At 53.2% G+C, this 19,195-nt stretch overlaps 1 protein-coding gene across 1 annotated transcript in view; it reads left to right on the top strand.

Annotated features, from left to right (window-relative positions):
* LTBP2 (latent transforming growth factor beta binding protein 2) overlaps positions 1-19,195 on the top strand; it is a 113,583-nt gene that overhangs the window by 82,255 nt on the left and 12,133 nt on the right. The window contains exons 15-24 of the mRNA XM_037832298.1: positions 574-687; positions 2,914-3,042; positions 3,758-3,886; positions 9,537-9,656; positions 14,989-15,108; positions 16,138-16,260; positions 16,464-16,589; positions 17,048-17,173; positions 18,658-18,780; positions 18,863-18,988. Of these exons, the coding sequence (XP_037688226.1) occupies positions 574-687; positions 2,914-3,042; positions 3,758-3,886; positions 9,537-9,656; positions 14,989-15,108; positions 16,138-16,260; positions 16,464-16,589; positions 17,048-17,173; positions 18,658-18,780; positions 18,863-18,988 (1,236 nt within the window). The remainder of the gene's footprint in view (positions 1-573; positions 688-2,913; positions 3,043-3,757; positions 3,887-9,536; positions 9,657-14,988; positions 15,109-16,137; positions 16,261-16,463; positions 16,590-17,047; positions 17,174-18,657; positions 18,781-18,862; positions 18,989-19,195) is intronic.

Here is a 19,195-nt window from a genome sequence, read left to right on the forward strand (position 1 = left end):
TCTAAAATAAGCAAATTCATAGATACAGAAAGTAAAGTAGAGGCTACTGGGGATTGGGGGAGGGGAGGCAGGGAGGCGAAGTTATTGCTTAATGGGTACAGAGTTTCTGTTTGGGGTGATGGAAAAGTTTGGCAATCAGTGGTATTAGCCGTAGCACAATATTTGTCCTGCTGCCTCTTAGGACAAATCAGGTATTGATCATTGTAAACCAAGCACTGTAAACCGTCAAGTGCTTTGCAAGCAGAAGGAAAAGAATGCTGACCTGGGACTCAGGAGAAGTGTCCCCCAGCTCTGCCTCCAGCAAGCTGGCTGGCCTTGGACATGGGGCCATGCCTGTGACCCTCCACGGAAGGTGGGGCTGGATGTGCCCCTAGGCCCCTTAGAGCTCTTGGGCGCTCTGCCTCTCTCTGGGGCCAGGGCAGGTTTCAGGGGCTGGGAGCCTTTGGCTCAGCCCCTGGTTCTTGGGTGTCTGAAGAGCAGGCAGGAGGGAAAGGCTGCTGCCAGCAGCTCTGGAGGGACAGCCCGCCCAGTGACGGCTAAGAGGCCCCGACTGCTCCCCTTTCCCCTCTGTAGGTGATGCCATTGGAAGGCCAACTCCCCCAGTGCCTGGACAGGTGACTCCGGAGACCCATGAAGAAGAGCAAGTGACACCGGCTGCTGAGGTGCTGGTGACCCTGGGCCCCCCAGGTACATGCAGCCAGCCCTTTGAGCATTTTTGGCCACCTACCCCGTGAGGTCTGGCTGTCCAGAGCCAACTCCAGGGCAGGGGTGTGTGTGGAATCCCTCATCTTCCTCTCCAACTAGACAAAGTCTCCAGCCAACTCCCTGCCAGGCTCAGGGTCCCCGGCCTGGTCAACCAAGAGCGTAGGGTACCCCCAGTGAGAACAGGAGCACCCGTTGCAGCGCCGCCCAAGTCCAGGAGGGGAAAGCGGGTGCTTTGGGGAGAGTCTTACTCAGAGCCTCCAGGGAAGGCAGGGGTCTCCCAGGAGAAGCCAGGGAACCCTCTTGAGGAGTAGGGTGCATGGAGCTGGGCCCCAAGTCAGCTGAGCACCCTGGCAGCTGGCAGTCTCCTGCCCACGGTGAGGGCCAATTTTTTTGGGAAGGAAAACAGCTCTATTTTTCAAGGTTGTTTACCTGCCTGAGAGCCTGCATTCCTCTCCCTCTGGTCGGCTACAGTGATGCGGCGTGCGGAGGGCAGCGTGGGGAGGGCAGAGTGGGAGAGAGCCCTGGCAAATCCACCTAGCTCTGGAATGTGCCTCCTCAAAGGCTCATTGTGTGGAGACTTGGTTCAAAAGAAGCGAGGCTGGCGTCGTCGCTGCTGCTCCCTGTGCACGCGTGCACTCACGTGTGTGCACATGTTTGCCTCCCAAGGCCCTCCCCAGGGCCCGGCTGCTCTGTTAACCTTGCAGGCTGAGCCCCCAGGTACCAGCCAGCCCGGGAGGGAGTTTCTGTATTCCCTCTGACAACGGGTGAGACCGTGATGCTGGAAGGTACCGTCCGGAGAGTGTGGGATGGGCTAGGTCTGGTCTCCCTGAGCCTAAGCCAGGGCGGCTGCACTGCCGTCTCCCAGGACCTCTCTCCTCTGGGCTCAGAGCATGGCCTCTCCGCTGCTCAGCAGGCAAGATGAGCCAGGCTAAGGGCTCTGCTGGGGAGTGCTGTGGTTTAGGAGAGGAAGATGGGCCTGGAGGCAGGGGCAGGGGGCATGTGGGGGGCTCCAGGCCCGGCAGAGCAGCAGCAGCTCTCCACAAGGTGGGAATCTCCCCTCCCTCTCCCACCCTCACCACCCAGCATGCCTTTTGCCAGATCCTGCTCCTTCTCCCCTGCCACCACCCAACCTCACTCCTCTGAGTGCACATTTACAGCCTGGCCAGGGGGTCCCCAAAGCCCCCATGCTGATGCAAATTTGGAGCCAGCCCAGGGGACAGGGTAGCCCTGCAAGTGGGCCATTGTGCACATCCAATTCAGTCCAGTTTAGCAAATTTTGCTGAGCCCCTCTGTGGCCAGCACAGGCCCCTTCCCGAACCACTCCCTCTGGGTTATCTGAGGGCCTTGGGGGCAAAAGGGCAAGGTCTTGGTATGTGGGCTTTGGGCTAAGACCTCAGGGTGGACCCAGAGGCTGAGCATCATTCATTCATTCGTTCATTCATTCTAAGCTCATTCTAAGTGTCAGGTACTTTTCTAGTATTGGGGATACAATTCAAAAAAGCTAGAGTGTCTGCCCTCTGTACAGTCTTAGCCCTGAGTCCAGATGTGTCTGCCTCCAGAATGTTTCACAAGTCAGTGTATCTCCCCCCTTTCACCCCATTACCAGCACCCAAGGCAATCCTGATAAATCATTTCAACAGGTTTCTCGAGGCTCCCGGTGCTTCCCGCCCCAGGCCATCGCCATCTTGCTGCCAGAGCGGCCTTTCTGAGACAGCTCTGAGCTCACCCCCACCTTCTATGACCCCCTTGCTTACAGGCTGTTCTCAACAGGCATTCCAGGCCCTTCTCTCCTGACCCTACTCACCCCACTCACCGAATCTGCCTGTCTAGAGGAAGATGGGCAGCCCTGGGCACTGTGGGTGGGAGCAGTGCCCATGCCCAGGGTGAGGTCGGGCTGGAGACCTCGGCAGGGGAGACCCCTCGCTCGGAGGCCTGGGTTTCTAGGCCCTACTGTGTCTCGGTCAGGGGGATGCGCTGTTGTGAGCCTCATCCCGGGTAGGGCACAGGGCCCTGGGTGGAGGTCCCAGCGGGGTCTTAGATGAGGCCATACTATGCATGGATGTGGGAGGGCCTGGCTAAGGGTGGGGCGAGGCTACTGCTGATCTTCTGAGCCCCTCTGCCCTGCTTGCCTACTCTCCCCACCCCTCCCTGCTGCCTTCGCCCATCCCCCGCCCCACCATGACCTTTGCTTTGCTCCATCTCTCACAGGCATTGATCGGTGTGCCGCAGAAGCCGCCAACATCTGTGGCCCTGGAACCTGTGTGAGCCTCCCAGATGGATACAGATGCATCTGTAGTCCTGGCTACCGGCTGCACCCAAGCCAGGCCTACTGCACGGGTATTCGCTCCGGCGTCTTAGGCTTACTCAGTGGCTAGGTAGATAGGAGCAGGGGCAGCGGGAGATGAAGCAGTGCTGCGTGGTTGATGGATTTAGCAGTGCAGTCCCCATGGGCAAAGCCAACCTTAACCTTTGGGGAAAGACCAGCCACCATGAGCACCATCTGGTGAATCTCAGGACTCTGGGAAAGTGGGAATCCACACCCACGCACCCCAACAATTCCCTGGTGGCCCTCAAACTGGTTATCTGGCTACCTGCAGAGAGGACCAAGGCCTGCTCTTGTTGTAAATGTCTCCACTAGAGCCTTCACTGGGGCAGGGTGGGGCTGGGGGGGAGGGCATTGGGGCCAAGGCAAATCACCAAGTATGGACCCAACCCTCCCCTTACTGCCAGTATATTTATGCAAGAGAGATCTGATTAAAATGAATATTGGTTGTGGTCTTGAAGGAGAAAAGATGTGATCGCTGGCCACTGGGGGAGAGGGGCATGGAGCAGGGAAGAGGTGCTTGGCAGCTGCCAGGCTGTTGGTGCCTGAGTGGGCCTGAGGGCCCAGGGGCTCCATCTCCCAGCCCTGGAGAATTTTCAGCTCCTTGGCCTCCCCTGTTCGCTCACCGCCTCCTTGCTCCACAGCACCATCCCTTGCTCGGCCCCCTAGAGTGCCCAAATAAAGGAGCTGCTGGCAGCCCTGACCTCCCGTCCCCTCCCTCTGGCTCAGATGATAACGAGTGTCTCAGGGACCCCTGTGCGGGGAGAGGGCGCTGTGTCAACCGCGTGGGCTCCTACTCCTGCTTCTGCTACCCCGGCTACGTGCTGGTCACTTCGGGGGCCACGCAGGAGTGCCAAGGTAAGCAGAGTCCACGCTCATCCCTGCGACAGGCTCTCCTCGCTGTGCTGCCCCACGGGGAGGTGACAAGCCTGGCTGCTGCATGACCTGGCCCCCCAGGAATCCTTTGTTCATTCCTTCCTTCGCCGGCTCTGCCAATGCTTGTGGAGGGCTGCTCCTCGCTGGGCAATGGGTGCCAAGCTGGCACGGGGCGCGCTCCTTCCAGTGTTGGGGAGGAAAAGGACCCAGGCAGTTCCAGAGCCCTGCCACGGTGCTGTAAGATGGGGAGTGTGGAAGCCCAGGAACAGAAAGGAGGGCCCTGACCCAGGCCTGGGCGGAAGCAGAAACCAGGCTGAGACGGGAAGGAGGAGCAACACAAAGCCCCAAGCAAGAGTGGCTGGAGCAGAGTGTCAGGGGTCAGGGGACCAGTCTGGAGATGGGGACTTAGCCAGGTCCCAAACTCTGAGAGCCGAGGATCTGCTTCCATTTTGGGGAGGGAGGGTGTTCCTGTTTGCTAATGCTGCTGTTTGCAAAACACAAGGAATGGATTGGCTTTTATAAAGGGGGTTTATTTGGTTACAAAGTTACAGTCTTAACACCATAAAGTGTCCAAGGTAAGGCATCAACAATAGGGTGCTTTCACTGGAGAAAGGCCATTGGCATCCAGAAAACCTCTGTTAGCCGGGAAGGCACGTGGTTAGCGTCTACTTGCTCCCAGGTTGCATTTCAAAATGGTGTTCTCCAAAATGTCAGCTTTCAAATTTCTTCAAACTGTGTCCCTCAGCTGCAGCTCTGAGGTCCTTCTGTTTGCAAGTCCATTTATAAGACTGCAGTGAACTAATCAAGGCCCACGCTGAATGGGCGGGGCCACACCCCCATGGAAACATTCAATCAGAGGTCACACCCTAACCAAAGGTGTCACTCACAGTTGAGTGGGTCACATCTCCATGGAAACAACCTAATCCCAATACCCCATGAGATTGGATTAAAAGATCATGGCTTTTTCTGGGGGACATAATATATCCCAACTGGCACAGAGGGGAACCTGTGAGAATGCCAAGTGGGGACTCCCAGCAGACTGGAGAGCAGGGAGTGCCTCTGAGAGAGGAACACAGGTCCCCAGCAGCTTGGAGATGCCTGCAAGGCTTTGAGCTTCCCTGGGAAGGCCTGGTCCACTGCTCGGGAAACCTAGGTAAAGACAGCCGCCAATGCAAACCCATTAATATGCAGTATTTATGCTGTTATACAAAACACTACACATATATTCTTATGAATGAGTTCACAAAGAATATATAATGCCACACTTCCCAAGCTGTGCCTTAGAGTCATAACCCAGTTGGAATCCTTCACCCAGAGAATGGCTCTGGCATCCTTGGGGGCTCCCATACGCTCACATCAATGGCTGTGGCCGAAGCAGCCAAGAGGGCACCCACAGCCCCTCCCTGGAGGCCCTGGAAGCTGCATATGATCCCACTGCCAGAGCCCCTTGGGGTTCCAACCCCCATCCATGTCTGCCCAAGGACCTGCTCTCAGAGACTGAGACACCAGTCCTCTCACTTGACTGTGGGGGAAGTGAGGGAGTGGGAAGAGACAAATCACCTAACTTAATCGAAAGGTGGGAGAATTGTGTTTGTTCATTCATTCATTCATTCATTCCACACTTGAGCCCTGAGTATCTGCTATGTTCCAGGCCTATATGAGGCACTGCGGAGACTGAGGGGAGTAAGATGTGAACGGTGACCCTGTAGGATCTACAGAAGGCAGCTGGCTCCATGTGGAAGAATTAGGGAAGGTTTCCCCAGTGGGTGTTTGAGCTGGGGCAGGGTAGTAACAGCTGCCATTTGACGAGCTTCACTACAGGCAGGCTCTAGCATGATTGTGGGGTTGTTCATCATCTCAACCGGTGCAGTAGCATCACTATTCCCATTTTACAGTTTAGGAAACAGAGGCCCAGAGGGGGAATTGAAACATCCGGGGATCTCACACCTAGCTGTGGCAGAGCTGGAAAGGGAAGCAAAGTCATTCCCGTTCCACATCATGCTTGGCCTCCTCTGACATCCTCCCTTCCAAGCAGGGCATGGGATGCTCCCGTGGGGCATGAATAGGAATGGAGGGTGCAGAGGGTATTCCAGGTAAAGGGAACCATTTCTGCAGAAGGCAATGCAGTGAACAGGCCTGGCATGCTCTGGGAACAAGGATAAATTCAGTGTGACTGGAGCGTGGGGTACAGGCAGGAAGTGGCAGGGGTGGGAGCCAGTTCGTGAAGTGTGTTGAATGCCAGACTGAAGTGCTTGGACGGCGTCCTGCGGGCAGTGTGCCGTCAGGGGAGGTTTGTAAGCAGAAGGGTGGCAAGCAGTCAGCTGGCTGGCACGGGAGTGACCCAGGCTATGGTGCTTAGAACAGGCACGAGGGGTGAGAGGAGAGGCTGGGGCAGGGGACTTCTCTGTGCCTCAGTTGGGGTTGTGGGCCAGCAGCTCTGCTCTCTGCAGGAGGAGCTGGCCTGGGAGGAGCAGTGGCTGCTGCGGAGAATGGTGTCTCCGGGCTGGCCCAGACGAGGGGTTCCGGGATAGCCCAGGTGCCTGGAAGGCCTGTGCCAGGGCCTGAGGGCAGCTGTAAGTGCTTCTCCAGTGGGCTTGGCTGCCACTTGAGGAGGCCTTGTCCAAGGTACTATTGACTTTCTAAATTTTGCCAGTCTCATAAAGTGTTATCTCATTAGTTTAATGGTTACTAGTAAGTGTGAGCATCTCTTTATACATGAGCCTTTTTTGAGTTCCCCCTCATTTGTAAATGCTTGTTCTTATCTTTTTCTCACTTTTCCACTGGTGGTTGCTTTTATCCTTGCTGCTTTTTTGGACTCCCTTCTATATTCTAGATTCTTTGCTGGACTGAGATATCGCAACTCTCCCATTCCGTCTTCTGCCCCTTAACCTTATCCTCATGTCGTTCCTTGAACAGAAATCCTTTTATGATGTATTGAAATTCACCTTTTTGCTGTCCTGTTTATGTTTCTGAAGCTTTATTTAAAAAGTCCTTCTCCACCTTTCAGTCACAAAAAATATTCTCCTAAATTTTTCTACTGAAGTTATACTTCCAACTTTCATGATTATGCTTTAGTCCACTTTGAATCCACCTTTGTATGGTGTTAAGAGCCCAGTTTTATTTTTCTCCGAAGAGCAAGTCCATTTTGCCAGTACTGGGTGTTAGACAATTTCTTGGTCCCATTGATTTGTGGGTTCTTTATCAAGTTTCCACACATGGCTCCACCTCTCAGTTCCCTGCTCTGTCCGCTGGGGTTAGGGTTTCTCAGAGTGAGGACCAAGTATCTCAGAATTGCCTGGAGTGGTTTTAAAAATGCAGGTTCCTGGGCCCACCCAGTACTGCTGGGTCAGAATCTCTGGCTGGGAATGTGCATTTTCATACATTCTGCCAGTGACCCTCCCACTCTCTGAAGTCTTACGGAGTACTGCTTGGATGAAAACATTCTCCATAAGCAAATGACTATTCAATTCACTCAATAAGCCCTTATTGCAGCACAATACACACCAGGTTCTTTGCTGGGCACTGGGGATGCTGACACAGTAAGGCAGGAGAGGCAGGCAAGTAAATAAACAGTCACTAAAAGGGCTGGGTCCTGAGGGATGAATAGGAGACAGCCAAGTGGGTGGGTGGGGAAGGCCATCCCAGCAAGGGAACAGCATGCACAGAAGCTCAGAAGCAGGTCCTGTGTGTGGGAGGCAGGAGCCGAGACGGAAGAAGTAGGTAGGGTGAGTTTAATGCTAGAATAATAATAGTTAATAATAATAGCTAACATTTCTTCATTGCTTACCTCGTGCCAGCACTGGATTATCTCATTTAATCTCATTTAACTTAACGACTCCATGAAGTGGTTAAACATGGGAGGAGCACAGGTGAAGCAGAGATTAGTTTGATGGTGGGAGTAAGGGATGGGGGTGGTCAGAGCTACCAATTTATCAAAGAGTTGATAAATTGAACTAGTCCTTGAAATGGCAGTAGGAACTTGCTGACTCCCAAGGTGAGGAAAGATACCTCAGAAGAGTTTGTGTAAGAAAGGCTTGAAGGTTAGACCAGTGGGAATGTGGGATAGCCTCGGCTATGCCAAGGGGTGCACGGGAATTAGAGACTAGAGCCAGGCTGTGGCTGGGTGGTGGCAAAAGTCTTGTGAGCCAGGCTGAAAGCAGGAATGGAGGCAGTGGGGTGCCCTTGTAGGGGTTTAAACAGGGGCGTGGCATGCCAAGGTTGTGCTTTAGAGCCATCATGGGGCAACTATGTGGTTGGACAGTGGAATAAACCATGCCCTGCAGATCCAGGGCTGCTGTCTCTTACTAGCTGCTTAATCCCTAACCTTTAAGAAGTTCTTTTTTTTTTCTTTTTTTTTTTGCATTTTTTAATTAAATTCAGTTTTATTGAAATATATTCACATACCATACAATCATCCATGGTGTACAATCAACTGTTTGCCAGTACGATCATGTAGTTGTTCATTCATCACCACAATGTATTTCTGAACATTTTCCTTACATCAGAAAGAATCAGAATAAGAATAAAAAATAAAAGTAAAAAAGAACACCCAAATCATGCCCCCCATCCCCCCCTATTTTTCATTTAGTTTTTGTCCCCATTTTCTACTCATCCATACACTAGATAAAGGGAGTGTGATCCACAAGGTTTTCACAATCACACTGTCATCCCTTGTAATCGACATTATTATACAATTGCCTTCAGGAGGCCAGACTGCTGGGTTGGAGTTTGATAGTTTCAGGTAAAGAAGGTTCTTAACTCTAGGAGAACACCCCACAATTACAGTAGGAGCAAGGAATTGTTACCTTTCACCAGCTGCTTTGGTGTCTTTAATTTTGATGACTGGGGGCAATTGCTAAGGCTAGGACTCAAGGTTAGTGATGAATGCCTAAAAGAATTAGACTTGCTCAAATGCTAGTCCATTCTTTCTTGTTAAAATGCTCAAAACAAGTGTCATTTCTTCTCTGTTGTGCATATTTCTCACAAATTCAGTCCTTTACTTTCTCATCTATGAGTAGTTTCTAAGCAAGCAAAAAACGAATTGTAACTGCAACTATTTTGATGTACTTGGCTTCAAAGCAAATCTTTTTCCTGTCTAAATCATAATTGTGATGATGCATAAATGATATATAATGGAGTGTATTCTTTCAGGGCGTGGATTTTGTTTTCTGGTAGATTACTCAGTGTGGTCTTTTGTATGTTTTAATTTATAAATTGTTTTATCCATTTCTCACAGAGTAATTTCTTTCAGTTTCTTTTTTTTTTTTTCCTTTGTCAATGCTAGTCTTTATTTATGTGTAAGATCATAAATATGCATTGGGGCCAGGGGGAAATATGCATTGGTCTTCTTGAGTCATGCCACATGGCTGCCACTCACCCAAGGCTCTGAGGGCCAGATGAGTCCCAAGAGCAGCTCTCCCTGGGAGGAAGGAGCTCAGGGGGTTAGCAGGGGCCTGAGCTGGATGGGTGTCAGCCCTGGCCTAGGAGCTCCTCCTGCCAATCATGACTGCAGCACAGATGCCTTCCCCACCTGGGCCTCAGCCCCACATCCTTGGCCTTGGCCTCTGGAAGGGATGCCCCAGGACCCCCTCCAGGCCTGTCCCCAACTCTGGACTTTTCTGTATGTTCACAGATATAGACGAGTGTGAGCAGCCAGGGGTGTGCACAGGGGGGCAGTGCACCAACACGGAGGGTTCATACCACTGCACGTGTGACGAGGGCTACATCATGGTCAGGAAGGGGCACTGCCAAGGTAAGGAAGGGCAATAAAGGAGGGCAGCCCGCCAGCCCCCTGCCCTGCCCCCGACTCCTGGTCCCTCCCGACTCACTCCGACTACTAACTCCCTTCTGGCTTGTTCTCAGCTGGGCCCCTTGATGCTGACCCCACCCCTATGGACAGAGACGTATGTGGGAATTCTTGAGCCTTTCCATCCCCTCAGTGATATTTTGGTGTCCTGCATGCCCCCTGCAGCAGGGGAGTACAAATAACTTCATCTGCAAGAGGTCCTGCCATATCTTCCTCTTGGCCCAGGTCTACCCTAGGATATCTCTGTCCCTTATCTTAAAAAATTCCACTGTCCTTGTGTGGCAGAGGGAGAAGGTTTGTCTGTCTGGGAGTCACCTAGGACCTCAGCCTTGGCCTTCTTGCTAAAGCTTGTTAGACTGAGCTCCTTGGGCTGAATCATATCCTTAGACAACCCATGCATGGATGGATCTAAATATTTGTTGAATGAATGAGAGCCCAGATCCTCCCCACCCCCCTTTCCTGACCCAGCAAAAAGGTGGCTACCATGTTGCCAAGCACTGGTTTCCTTGCAGACTGGCTTTAGCCTGCCACTGTCATCCCAGCCCTGAAATCCTCCTGGCAGCTCTACCCTACCTGCCAGGCTGAGGTGTCAAATGCTTGGAAGAGAGCTAAGCCATGTGCTCTCAAAACAGGAAAAAGTGAGGATAAGTCAAGGCTTTCTCTGGAAAGAAACCTGCCCTGGGTCTGGGCTTAGACCAGACTCATCCCAGCTTCCAGATTTCCCCCAGCCAGAATTTGCCTGGTTTTAGAGCATCCTGGAGGTGAGGGACGAGCTTGTATACCTTGCGAAGGGAGAGCCCCCCACCCCTCACTGCCACTCACATGGAAGGGAAGTCCAGACTCTCAAAGGTCTTTGCAAAGGAGAGAGGTAGGGGTGCAAGACAGCCAACTCTCTGTCTGTACCCCCCCAGCATCTCACCCTACACTAGGGTCCTCTCAGTGCCTCCCTCTTGGTGCTTCCCCTTTAACACTCAGGCCTAAACATGACTGTTTCAGTTTCGTTGGCTGCTTAAAGCAAATACCACAAAATGGTTCAGCTTGAACAATGGGAATTTATTAGCTTACAGTTCTGAGGCCGAGAAAATGTCCAAAGCAAGGCATCATCAAGGCAAAGCTTTCTTCCTGAAGACTGCTGGTGATCCTTGGCTTCTCTACCACACAGCCAGGCACATGGAGGCTCTACTGGTCTCTCCCTTCTCTTCTGAGTTTCATTGCTTTCAGCTTCTTGCTTCCTTGGCTCTCTCCTCTCTCTCTGTATTCATTCTCTGTATAAAGGACTCCAGTAAGAGGATTAGGATCCATCCTGAATGAGGTGTATCAAACCTTAGCTGAAGTAGCCTCATCAAAAGGTCCTACTTACAATGTGTTCACACCCACAGAAATGGATTAAATTTAAGAACATGTTTTTCTGGGGTACATACAGCTTCAAACCACCATCACGACCCAAGCCAGAACTCATTCCCCTTGTCAGCATTAGCAAGATGGAGACGAGACAGCCTGACATTTTCCTAGAAAATGGAGAGTGAAGGGAGATAGTTTGATGGATGCCTGATATGTACCAGGTACTTGCTAAATTACCTCATTTTAGCATCACAGCAACCGCATGAACTTGATGTTAGAATGTACTAAGAAGAAAGGAAAAGGCAAACTAAAAGAAATGACCCAAGAAAATACAGAATGCCAGAATGTTGGAAACGTCTGGCTCCTGAAGTACGAGCTAACCAGTCTGTGTTAAGGGCACAGGCTCTGGTGGAGACAGACCTGGGTTTAACTCTCATGTCCACACCTGAAGCTGGGAACCATAGCGTCCATCCCAGAGGTGCTTGTGAGGACCAAGTAACCTAATAGACGCAAAGTGCTTGGCATGGGTCTCCGGCACAATCAGACCTTCAGTAAATAGTGGGTGATTTTGCTATCTGAGGGCCCCATTCTTTTTCATATTTACACTCCCCCCACACCCCATTCCAGTCCTCTGGATGGTTCTGTTTCCTTCCAGAGGAAAGGTCTAGACACACGCCTCGGCTGAGAGGTCAGGCTGAGTTCCTGGCCCAGGAAAGGCACTCTGAGTCTGTTGAAAGAAAGAATGATGTAGCCCATACACTTCTCCAGGTTTCCATTGGAAACCACAGACCTGGCCCATCACCCTGGGAGCCCAGTCAATTTCCTCTCCCACTTTCTTCTTTCTCCAACTAAGAAACCACTCTCTGCACTTAAAACCCAAAGTCGGGTTAAAGGACGAGCAGCCTGGAGAGCGGCCCACCCAGCAGTCTCGGTGGCATTTCCATTGCACCAAGATTCCGGGTTCTCAGGGACAGGAGCTGGATTTCCCTGCAGGCTGTCAGGGCCTTTACTGTCCTCCACACTCCACCACAGCCAAGGTCACCTGAGCTTCTGGCCCCAGTTTGAGCACCCTCCCTCAAAGTACTCTCTCAAGAATCAGAGGTGGAGGCCCTGACATTTCCTCGTGCAAAGGCTGTTTTAAGCCGTAGTTAGAGAAACTCCAGGATCTTCACAGAGCACACACAGCAGATCAGGCAAGTTGGTCCCTGGGGTGACTGTTCCCATAGGTCTCCTGGGGCCTCTTCAGCAGCGTCATACCAAGAGGGCAATGGGGGAAGTTTTAGGCACCCAGTCCTCTTCTTTGGTCAGCAAACATCTTTTGAGCTCCAGCTGCGTGCAATAAAAAGACAGCTAGTTCCTGTGCCCAGTGAACCAGAGTACTCTAACTTACCAGAACATACCATAATTTTAGATAAAATTCAAACCCAGATGAGGCAGAAAAACCTGCACCCAGTCACTGCCCCCAATCCAAGCACCAAGAGGCTGGTGGAACTGCCTCAGGTTATCTGGTGACAGACTCCACTTGATCCAGAATCTTTATCTGGCTGCTTTTGATTGGCTTGGTTAATGGCTCAGTTATCTCCACTCCCATTCAGAAGAGCTCTTCTCTGGCCCCAGTGGGGACCAAGGGGTTACTTTGATCTTCTGCCTTCCCTCTCCCTCTTGCTGAGAGAACCTCTAACATTTCATAATCACTGCCTGGGGCTCTGGTCTGTGGAGGAAGCCAGCAGTGGTGTGCCCGGATGAGCTAGGGTGTGCTGTATTAACAAGTAACCCCCAGCCTGAGTGACTTAAAACAGGAAAGGTTTAAATCTCACACATGCTTCTTGTCCATCAGGGATCAGCTGGGGGCACGTTTCCTCACTCTAGAACCAGGCTAAAGGAGCAGCCAGCATCTCGATTGTCTTCATTTCCAGTCTCCATGGAAGAAAAAAAAAGCACCCTGGAAAGTTACACACAATTAAATGCTTTGGTCCATTGGCCAGCGCTAGTCCCGTGGCCCCACCCAACCACAAGGAGCCAGGAAGTAAAAGCCAATAAAGTCAGAAGATGGAAATACTTAGTAAACAGCATTAGTGAGCACCACATGTCTCCTAAATGCCCAACATAAGACCCTTCATGCACTGCCTCCAGAAGCTGTGCTGGGACAGGACAGACTTCAGGTTCCTGGCCCTGATAGACCTAATCTTCCTATGTTGCCTGATTCCTGGGGAAGAAGTTCAAAGGCTTCCTTTCTTCGCTGGGTGGTTTCCAAGGAGGATCCTTGTCCTCAATCTCTTTTTTCCCTGAGGCCTTGCATTCCTGAAGCAGGGATTAGCATTGGGAATGCATGTCTTTCCCAGTGGCTCTGCCCATCCTCCTCCCAGCCCTCAGCTGAGGCCCACCAGGCCTGGTGCTGGCTGCTCCCTCCTGGGTGGCCAAAGTTGGTGTTCTAGGTCCTTCATTCTCTCCACCCCTGTCTTAATCTCTCCATCTCTGCCTTTACAGAAAACTTAGAGTAGTTTTGTGTGGTATCACCGCAGCCCAATGTGGGGCTCTTGGCTGCCCTCTTCCCAGAGATGATCCTTATCTCAGTGTCCCCAGTATTGCCTCCATCTGTCATGGAGAGTTCTGGGTGTCTCCTAGCAGAACTCTCTGAATGACTACCTGCCCTATGGGTATGTTCCTATTCTGGACCCTCTTTGCACACGGGCAGGTTGGCAAGAGCCACCCTCACCAGGGAGAAGCTTTGGGCTTGAGAGGACCCCAGTCCTGACTGCTGTCTGCAAACCAAACAACCTTAGGGGGACTCATTTTCATCCTCCACTTTAGGGTCTCTGCCCTTCTGCAATGACAGCTGCTGGGCTCTGTCCCTTTGCAGAAAACCTATAATCTGACCATTGGCCCTGTCTCCTGCATTCTGGAAGTGTGTCCTTCTCTTTTCATCCATGGGGGCTGAGAAGGTCTTCCTCCCAGGGAGAAGGGGCTCTTAGTCCGTACAAGCTAGTGGACTTCCTCCAGGAGAAGAATAAATCCTCCTGCTACCTCTGGAGCTCAGCCAATCTACCGGTCATGAATAGTGACCAGGAGATACTATTGGTGTTGGGCTGGAGGAACCCAAGGCCCTTCTGCAATTCTGGCCTAGAGGCCAGCTCCTGGGATGTGACATCCCTAACTCAGACCCAGTGCCCTGGGTGCCTTGGGGTGTTTGCTCATGATGGACTCCCCAGTATGCCAGGTCTTGTCAGGAAGAAACCTGCCCTGTAGCTTCTAGTGATAAGATTTCCTTCCTCCTCCTTCTTACTCTCCCAGGACTGGCTGCTCCTCTCCCTCCTCTTCCCCTGTCTGTCCAGTTGGTGCTCAGGCTCAGCCTTTCTGGCTGACTTTCCAGGGTCTCACCAGAGTGGGACACATGAGTCCAACTGTGTTCTTGGCTAGAAGAAAGGTCTGACAGCTCTCCAGCAGAGGAGCCTTGCCAACCTCCGCCCTAAGTCTGTACTCAGCCTCAGGGCCAGTCTTGGCCATATCCAAGATGCAGACTCATCCTTGGTCCTCATTTCCTGGTGCAGGGAAGCCCATTCTGCATTCACAACTGGGCCAAGCATGTCCAATCCCACTAATGATCATCACTGTAAAGGAACAGAAGTTCACTAATGGAGATATGAGGGCCCATCCCAAAGAGTCCAGCTGTCTGATCCTCCCAGAGCTCATGGTAACTACAGCCTATTGCACCCAACCAGGGAGTCTTCCTTTCTAATTTTAAAGTTCTTCCATCTCTCTGTTTCGTCCAGGACTGTGGGTGGGAGGTGGAGTTGATGTCCAGGGCTTGAGAACAGGACAACTCTGTCTTTCCTAGTTTCAATCTGCGGAGAAACTGACATCCCTCTTTCCAACCAAAGGCAGGGTCAAGGATACGCAGTTCCCAGAGATGACCAAGGGAGGGGCTGTTATTTTGCAGATATCAACGAATGCCATCATCCTGGCACCTGCCCTGATGGGAGATGCGTCAACTCCCCCGGCTCCTACACTTGCCTGGCCTGTGAGGAGGGCTACAGGGGCCAGAGCGGGAACTGTGTAGGTGAGAGCTGCTTGCCAAGGCTCTGAGAGGGCTGTTTGGCCTTGAGACCCCCAGTGGAGCCCACACACAGGGCAGGAGAGGGGTGGGCAGAGGGAGGCAGCTTGGAGGCTATTGTCTTCTGTGATCCAGCTGGGCTCCCAGATGACTGCTGGCCGTGATGGGTGTGTACTTCAGTTACCCGTGCCCTGCCCTCTGAATCAGCTGGGGCTGGGGCTCTTCTGCTCGTTGGCCATAACCATCCAGGAGCTCCAAGCCCCAAACCCCAGAAGCTTCCGTGGCTGGATCTTGCTGGGCGAGATGGGGTGCCAGGCATCTTAGGCAGAGGCTGACTCTTCCCCTAGGACAGCCAGGCTTTTCTGCAGCTCCCAGGGGGTTCTTTGGTTCTCTTGCATCTGAACAGCAGTGCCTGCCTGAACAGTGCTCACTCTTCTCCCTTCCAAGTGGGCTGCATGTCAGTGGTAGTAGGGGTGTTTTTTCCCCTCGGTCCCCGCAGGAAGAGAGGCCCAGAGTTCAGAATGCCGGGAGGAACTGAGTTTTGAATGGATGCTTTGAGGCCCTGGAGAGGGCAGACTGTTCCCAGGCCCTTGAGACTGCCTCTCGGCCACCCAGGCACGGCCTGATCCTCCTCCCCACTGCCCGCCCACCTGTTGAAGCTGCTGATGGACTGGGAACCTGGGCTCATATCAGTTCAGTGGGCAGGTAGAAGGCCAGAGAGGTTCAGACCCTCTGTAAGGTGAGCCAGGGGTCTGGGACACCTCACCCTGGGTGTCCTCAGATAGGCCAGAGCAGCTCTAGGGTTGGGGGCCTCCTCTCCTAGGCTGTGTGCAGCCCTAGATAGGGCTGAAGTGAGCACGGGGGGAAGGGTGGGAACAGGAATGAGGGATCACGGCCTCACGGCCTCCCCAGAGCAGCCCACAGCCCCTCTCAAGTCTAGTTCCCTGGCCTCACAATTGAGACCTCGAAGCCTGCCCATGGGGGCTGCGGGACAGAGAGAAGGCCAGCCTGCCTTCTTGAAATTCTCGCCTACAGATGTGAATGAGTGTCTGACCCCAGGAGTCTGTGCCCAAGGAAGGTGCATCAACCTGGACGGCTCCTTTAGATGCTCCTGTGGACAGGGCTATGAAGTCACCTCAGACGAGAAGGGCTGCCAAGGTACAGAGGCTGAAGCCCCCTTCCCTGTGCAGAGCGGGCCAAGTCCAGCCCGTGGCCCCTTCCCCTCTGTACACACATACCCAGTCGGCACCGAGTACTGCATCCCTACCCGTACTGACTGAACACATCCCTCCTGAGACCTGCTCCCCGTCAGTCTGGCTGTGCTGAAAGAGCCCCACACAGAACCCGATGGCCCGTTTCAGATGTCGATGAGTGTGCCAGCCGGGCCTCGTGCCCTACCGGCCTCTGTGTCAACACCGAGGGCTCCTTCAACTGCTCGGCCTGCGACAGCGGGTACTGGGTGAATGAAGACGGCACTGCATGTGAAGGTAGTTCTGGGAGCAGTGGGTGAGGGGGTCAAGAACACAGGCCTTCATATATCCCAAAGAACATTCCATGTATCGCCAGCTTTGGGCTGACCCCAGATTAAAGCCCCCCAGAGGAAGGGCCATCCCTGATGCTGAGGGTCTCTAGGGTGGGCTGAAGGACGCTCCAAATGGACCTGGCCCCAAGTAGAGCTGCCATTGTTAGAATTCCCAGGTTCACAGGGAGGAAAAGGGAGTCACACAGATAAAGGGAAACTGAGGGTAAAGGCTGCCCCTGGAGCATCCTGGGAGGGTGCTGGGGTTGCCTTTTAGAAAGCCCACAGGCAGGGCCTGCCCCTCCCCGGGGTCCCGGAGGGTGCCCTCCAAGCTCAGAGAGGGAGGCCAGAGGCATGGGAAAAGTCCTGCGTCAGGTGGAGGAAGCCCTCCCAGCCCCCTGGGTGACCGGCTGTCTGACCGCCCAGACTTAGATGAGTGCGCCTTTCCTGGAGTCTGCCCCTTGGGTGTCTGCACCAACACTGTCGGCTCCTTCTCCTGCAAGGACTGTGAGGAGGGCTTCCAGCCCAGCCTGCGAGGCCAGACCTGTGAAGGTAAGAGACCTCTAGTGGGGGAGGAGAGCTCAGGTGGGGATGCAGGAGACTAACCCGTCAGCCTTCCAGAAAGGAGGAACAGAGCACAGCAGGGGCTGTTTCCAGGCCAGGGGAGCCTCTATCCCCCTAGGACCATGGGCTAGCTGGGGACACCTATTCTCACCTGTTCTAGTTTGCTAATGCTGCCGGAATGCAAAACACCAGAGACGGATTGGCTTTTATAAAAGGGGGTTTATTTGGTTACACAGTTACAGTCTTAATGCCATAAGGCGTCCAAGGTAACACATCAGCAATCGGGTACCTTCACTGGAGGATGGCCAATGGTGTCTGGAAAACCTCTGTTAGTTGGGAGGGCACGTGGCTGGCATCTGCTCAAGTTCTGGGTTCAAAATGGCTTTCTCCCAGGAAGTTCCTCTCTAGGCTGCAGTTCCTCAAAAATGTCACTCTTAGTTGCACTTGGGGTATTTGTCCTCTCTCAGCTTCTCCGGAGCAAGAGTCTGCTTTCAATGGCCGTCTTCAAAATGTCTCTGATCTGCAGCTCCTGTGCTTTCTTCAAAGTATCCCTCTTGGCTGTAGCAGCTTGCTCCTTCTGTCTGTCTTATATAGTGCTCCAGTTACTTCATTCAGACCCACCCTGAAAGGGTGGGCCAACACCTCCATGGAAATTATCCAATCAGAGTCATCACCCACAGTTGGGTGGGGCGCATCTCCGTGGAAACACTCAAAGAATTACAATCTAATTAACACTGATAGGTCTGCCCACACAAGATTACATCAAAGATAATGGCATTTGGGGGGACATAATACATTCAAACTGGCACATCACCCTTCCCTGCAGATCTGGGCCTGGTGGGCCAGTGAGCCACTGGTTCCTGAACTTCAGAGTACAGAAACATCTCTGGGAGTTTGTTAGACATGCAGCTTCTGCGGCCTTACCCAGGCCTACTGGATTTGACTCAGAGGGAGGCCTGGGAATCTGTTTTCTAACAACCTCCCCAGTATTCCTAGTGAGGGTGGGTGCCAGGACTGTATTTTGAAACAGTCCCCTTTACTGGGCGATCCATAGCCCCACTTGAAGAATCTAGGATCTGTTACCTTCTCAGTTTATTTCTCATTTGTTTCCTGTTGCTTCTGGGTGAAATCTAAGCCATCTCAGCCCCGATAAGGACAGGGGGGTCTGACCACTCCAGGCTGGGGTTGCTGGGAAAGACAAAGTGTCCCCAGGGTGGGCAAAGTGTGGGCAGCCGCAGAAGCCAGGCCAGAGGCAAGGGCACCTCCTGGGGCTGGGGCAGACGGGGTTAGAGCTGCAGAGTCATCCCAGCACCCAATCCCCAAGGCTCCCCCACAAGCTTCTCCCAGCTGCACTGTTTATAAGGATCCAGTTGCCTTGAGCAGGTGAGGGGTCCTCCAGAGACCTCCCCCTCGGTTCCTGCTCTGAGAGCTGCTGCCATCGGTGGCCTTCCTCTCCCTGTGTGGCCCTGCAGACGTGGATGAATGTGAAGACCCCCAGAGCAGCTGCCTGGGAGGCGAGTGCAGGAACCTGGCCGGCTCCTACCAGTGCATCTGCCCCCAGGGATTCCAGTTGGTCAATGGCACCGTGTGTGAGGGTGAGTGGCCCAGCCTCCCCACTAGGCAGGGGGCAGGGGGGACATCCCCAGGAGACACCCATTGCCCACCTTCTCCCTGCAGACGTGGACGAGTGCATGGGGGAACAGTACTGCGCGCCCCGCGGCGAATGCCTCAACAGCCACGGGTCCTTCTTCTGCCTCTGCGCACCCGGCTTTGCCAGTGCAGAGGGGGGCACCAGCTGCCAGGGTGAGAAGCCGGCATGGCCATGCCCACCAGTCAGCAGCAGGGGGTGCTAGAGACTGTCAGAACAGAGTCCATTTTAATACCAATAGGGAAATAAAATGCTCAGGGCCCCACCCAGGAGTGGGAAGCTGGGACAAATGAGAGAAAGAGCCTCCGGGAGGGACTCAGAGCCCTTCACCAGGCCACTGTTTGTGCCCTCTCCGAACTCTT

The sequence above is a fragment of the Choloepus didactylus genome, chromosome 4 (genome assembly GCF_015220235.1).
Source record: "Choloepus didactylus isolate mChoDid1 chromosome 4, mChoDid1.pri, whole genome shotgun sequence".
In the NCBI taxonomy this organism is placed as follows: Eukaryota; Metazoa; Chordata; class Mammalia; order Pilosa; family Megalonychidae; genus Choloepus; species Choloepus didactylus.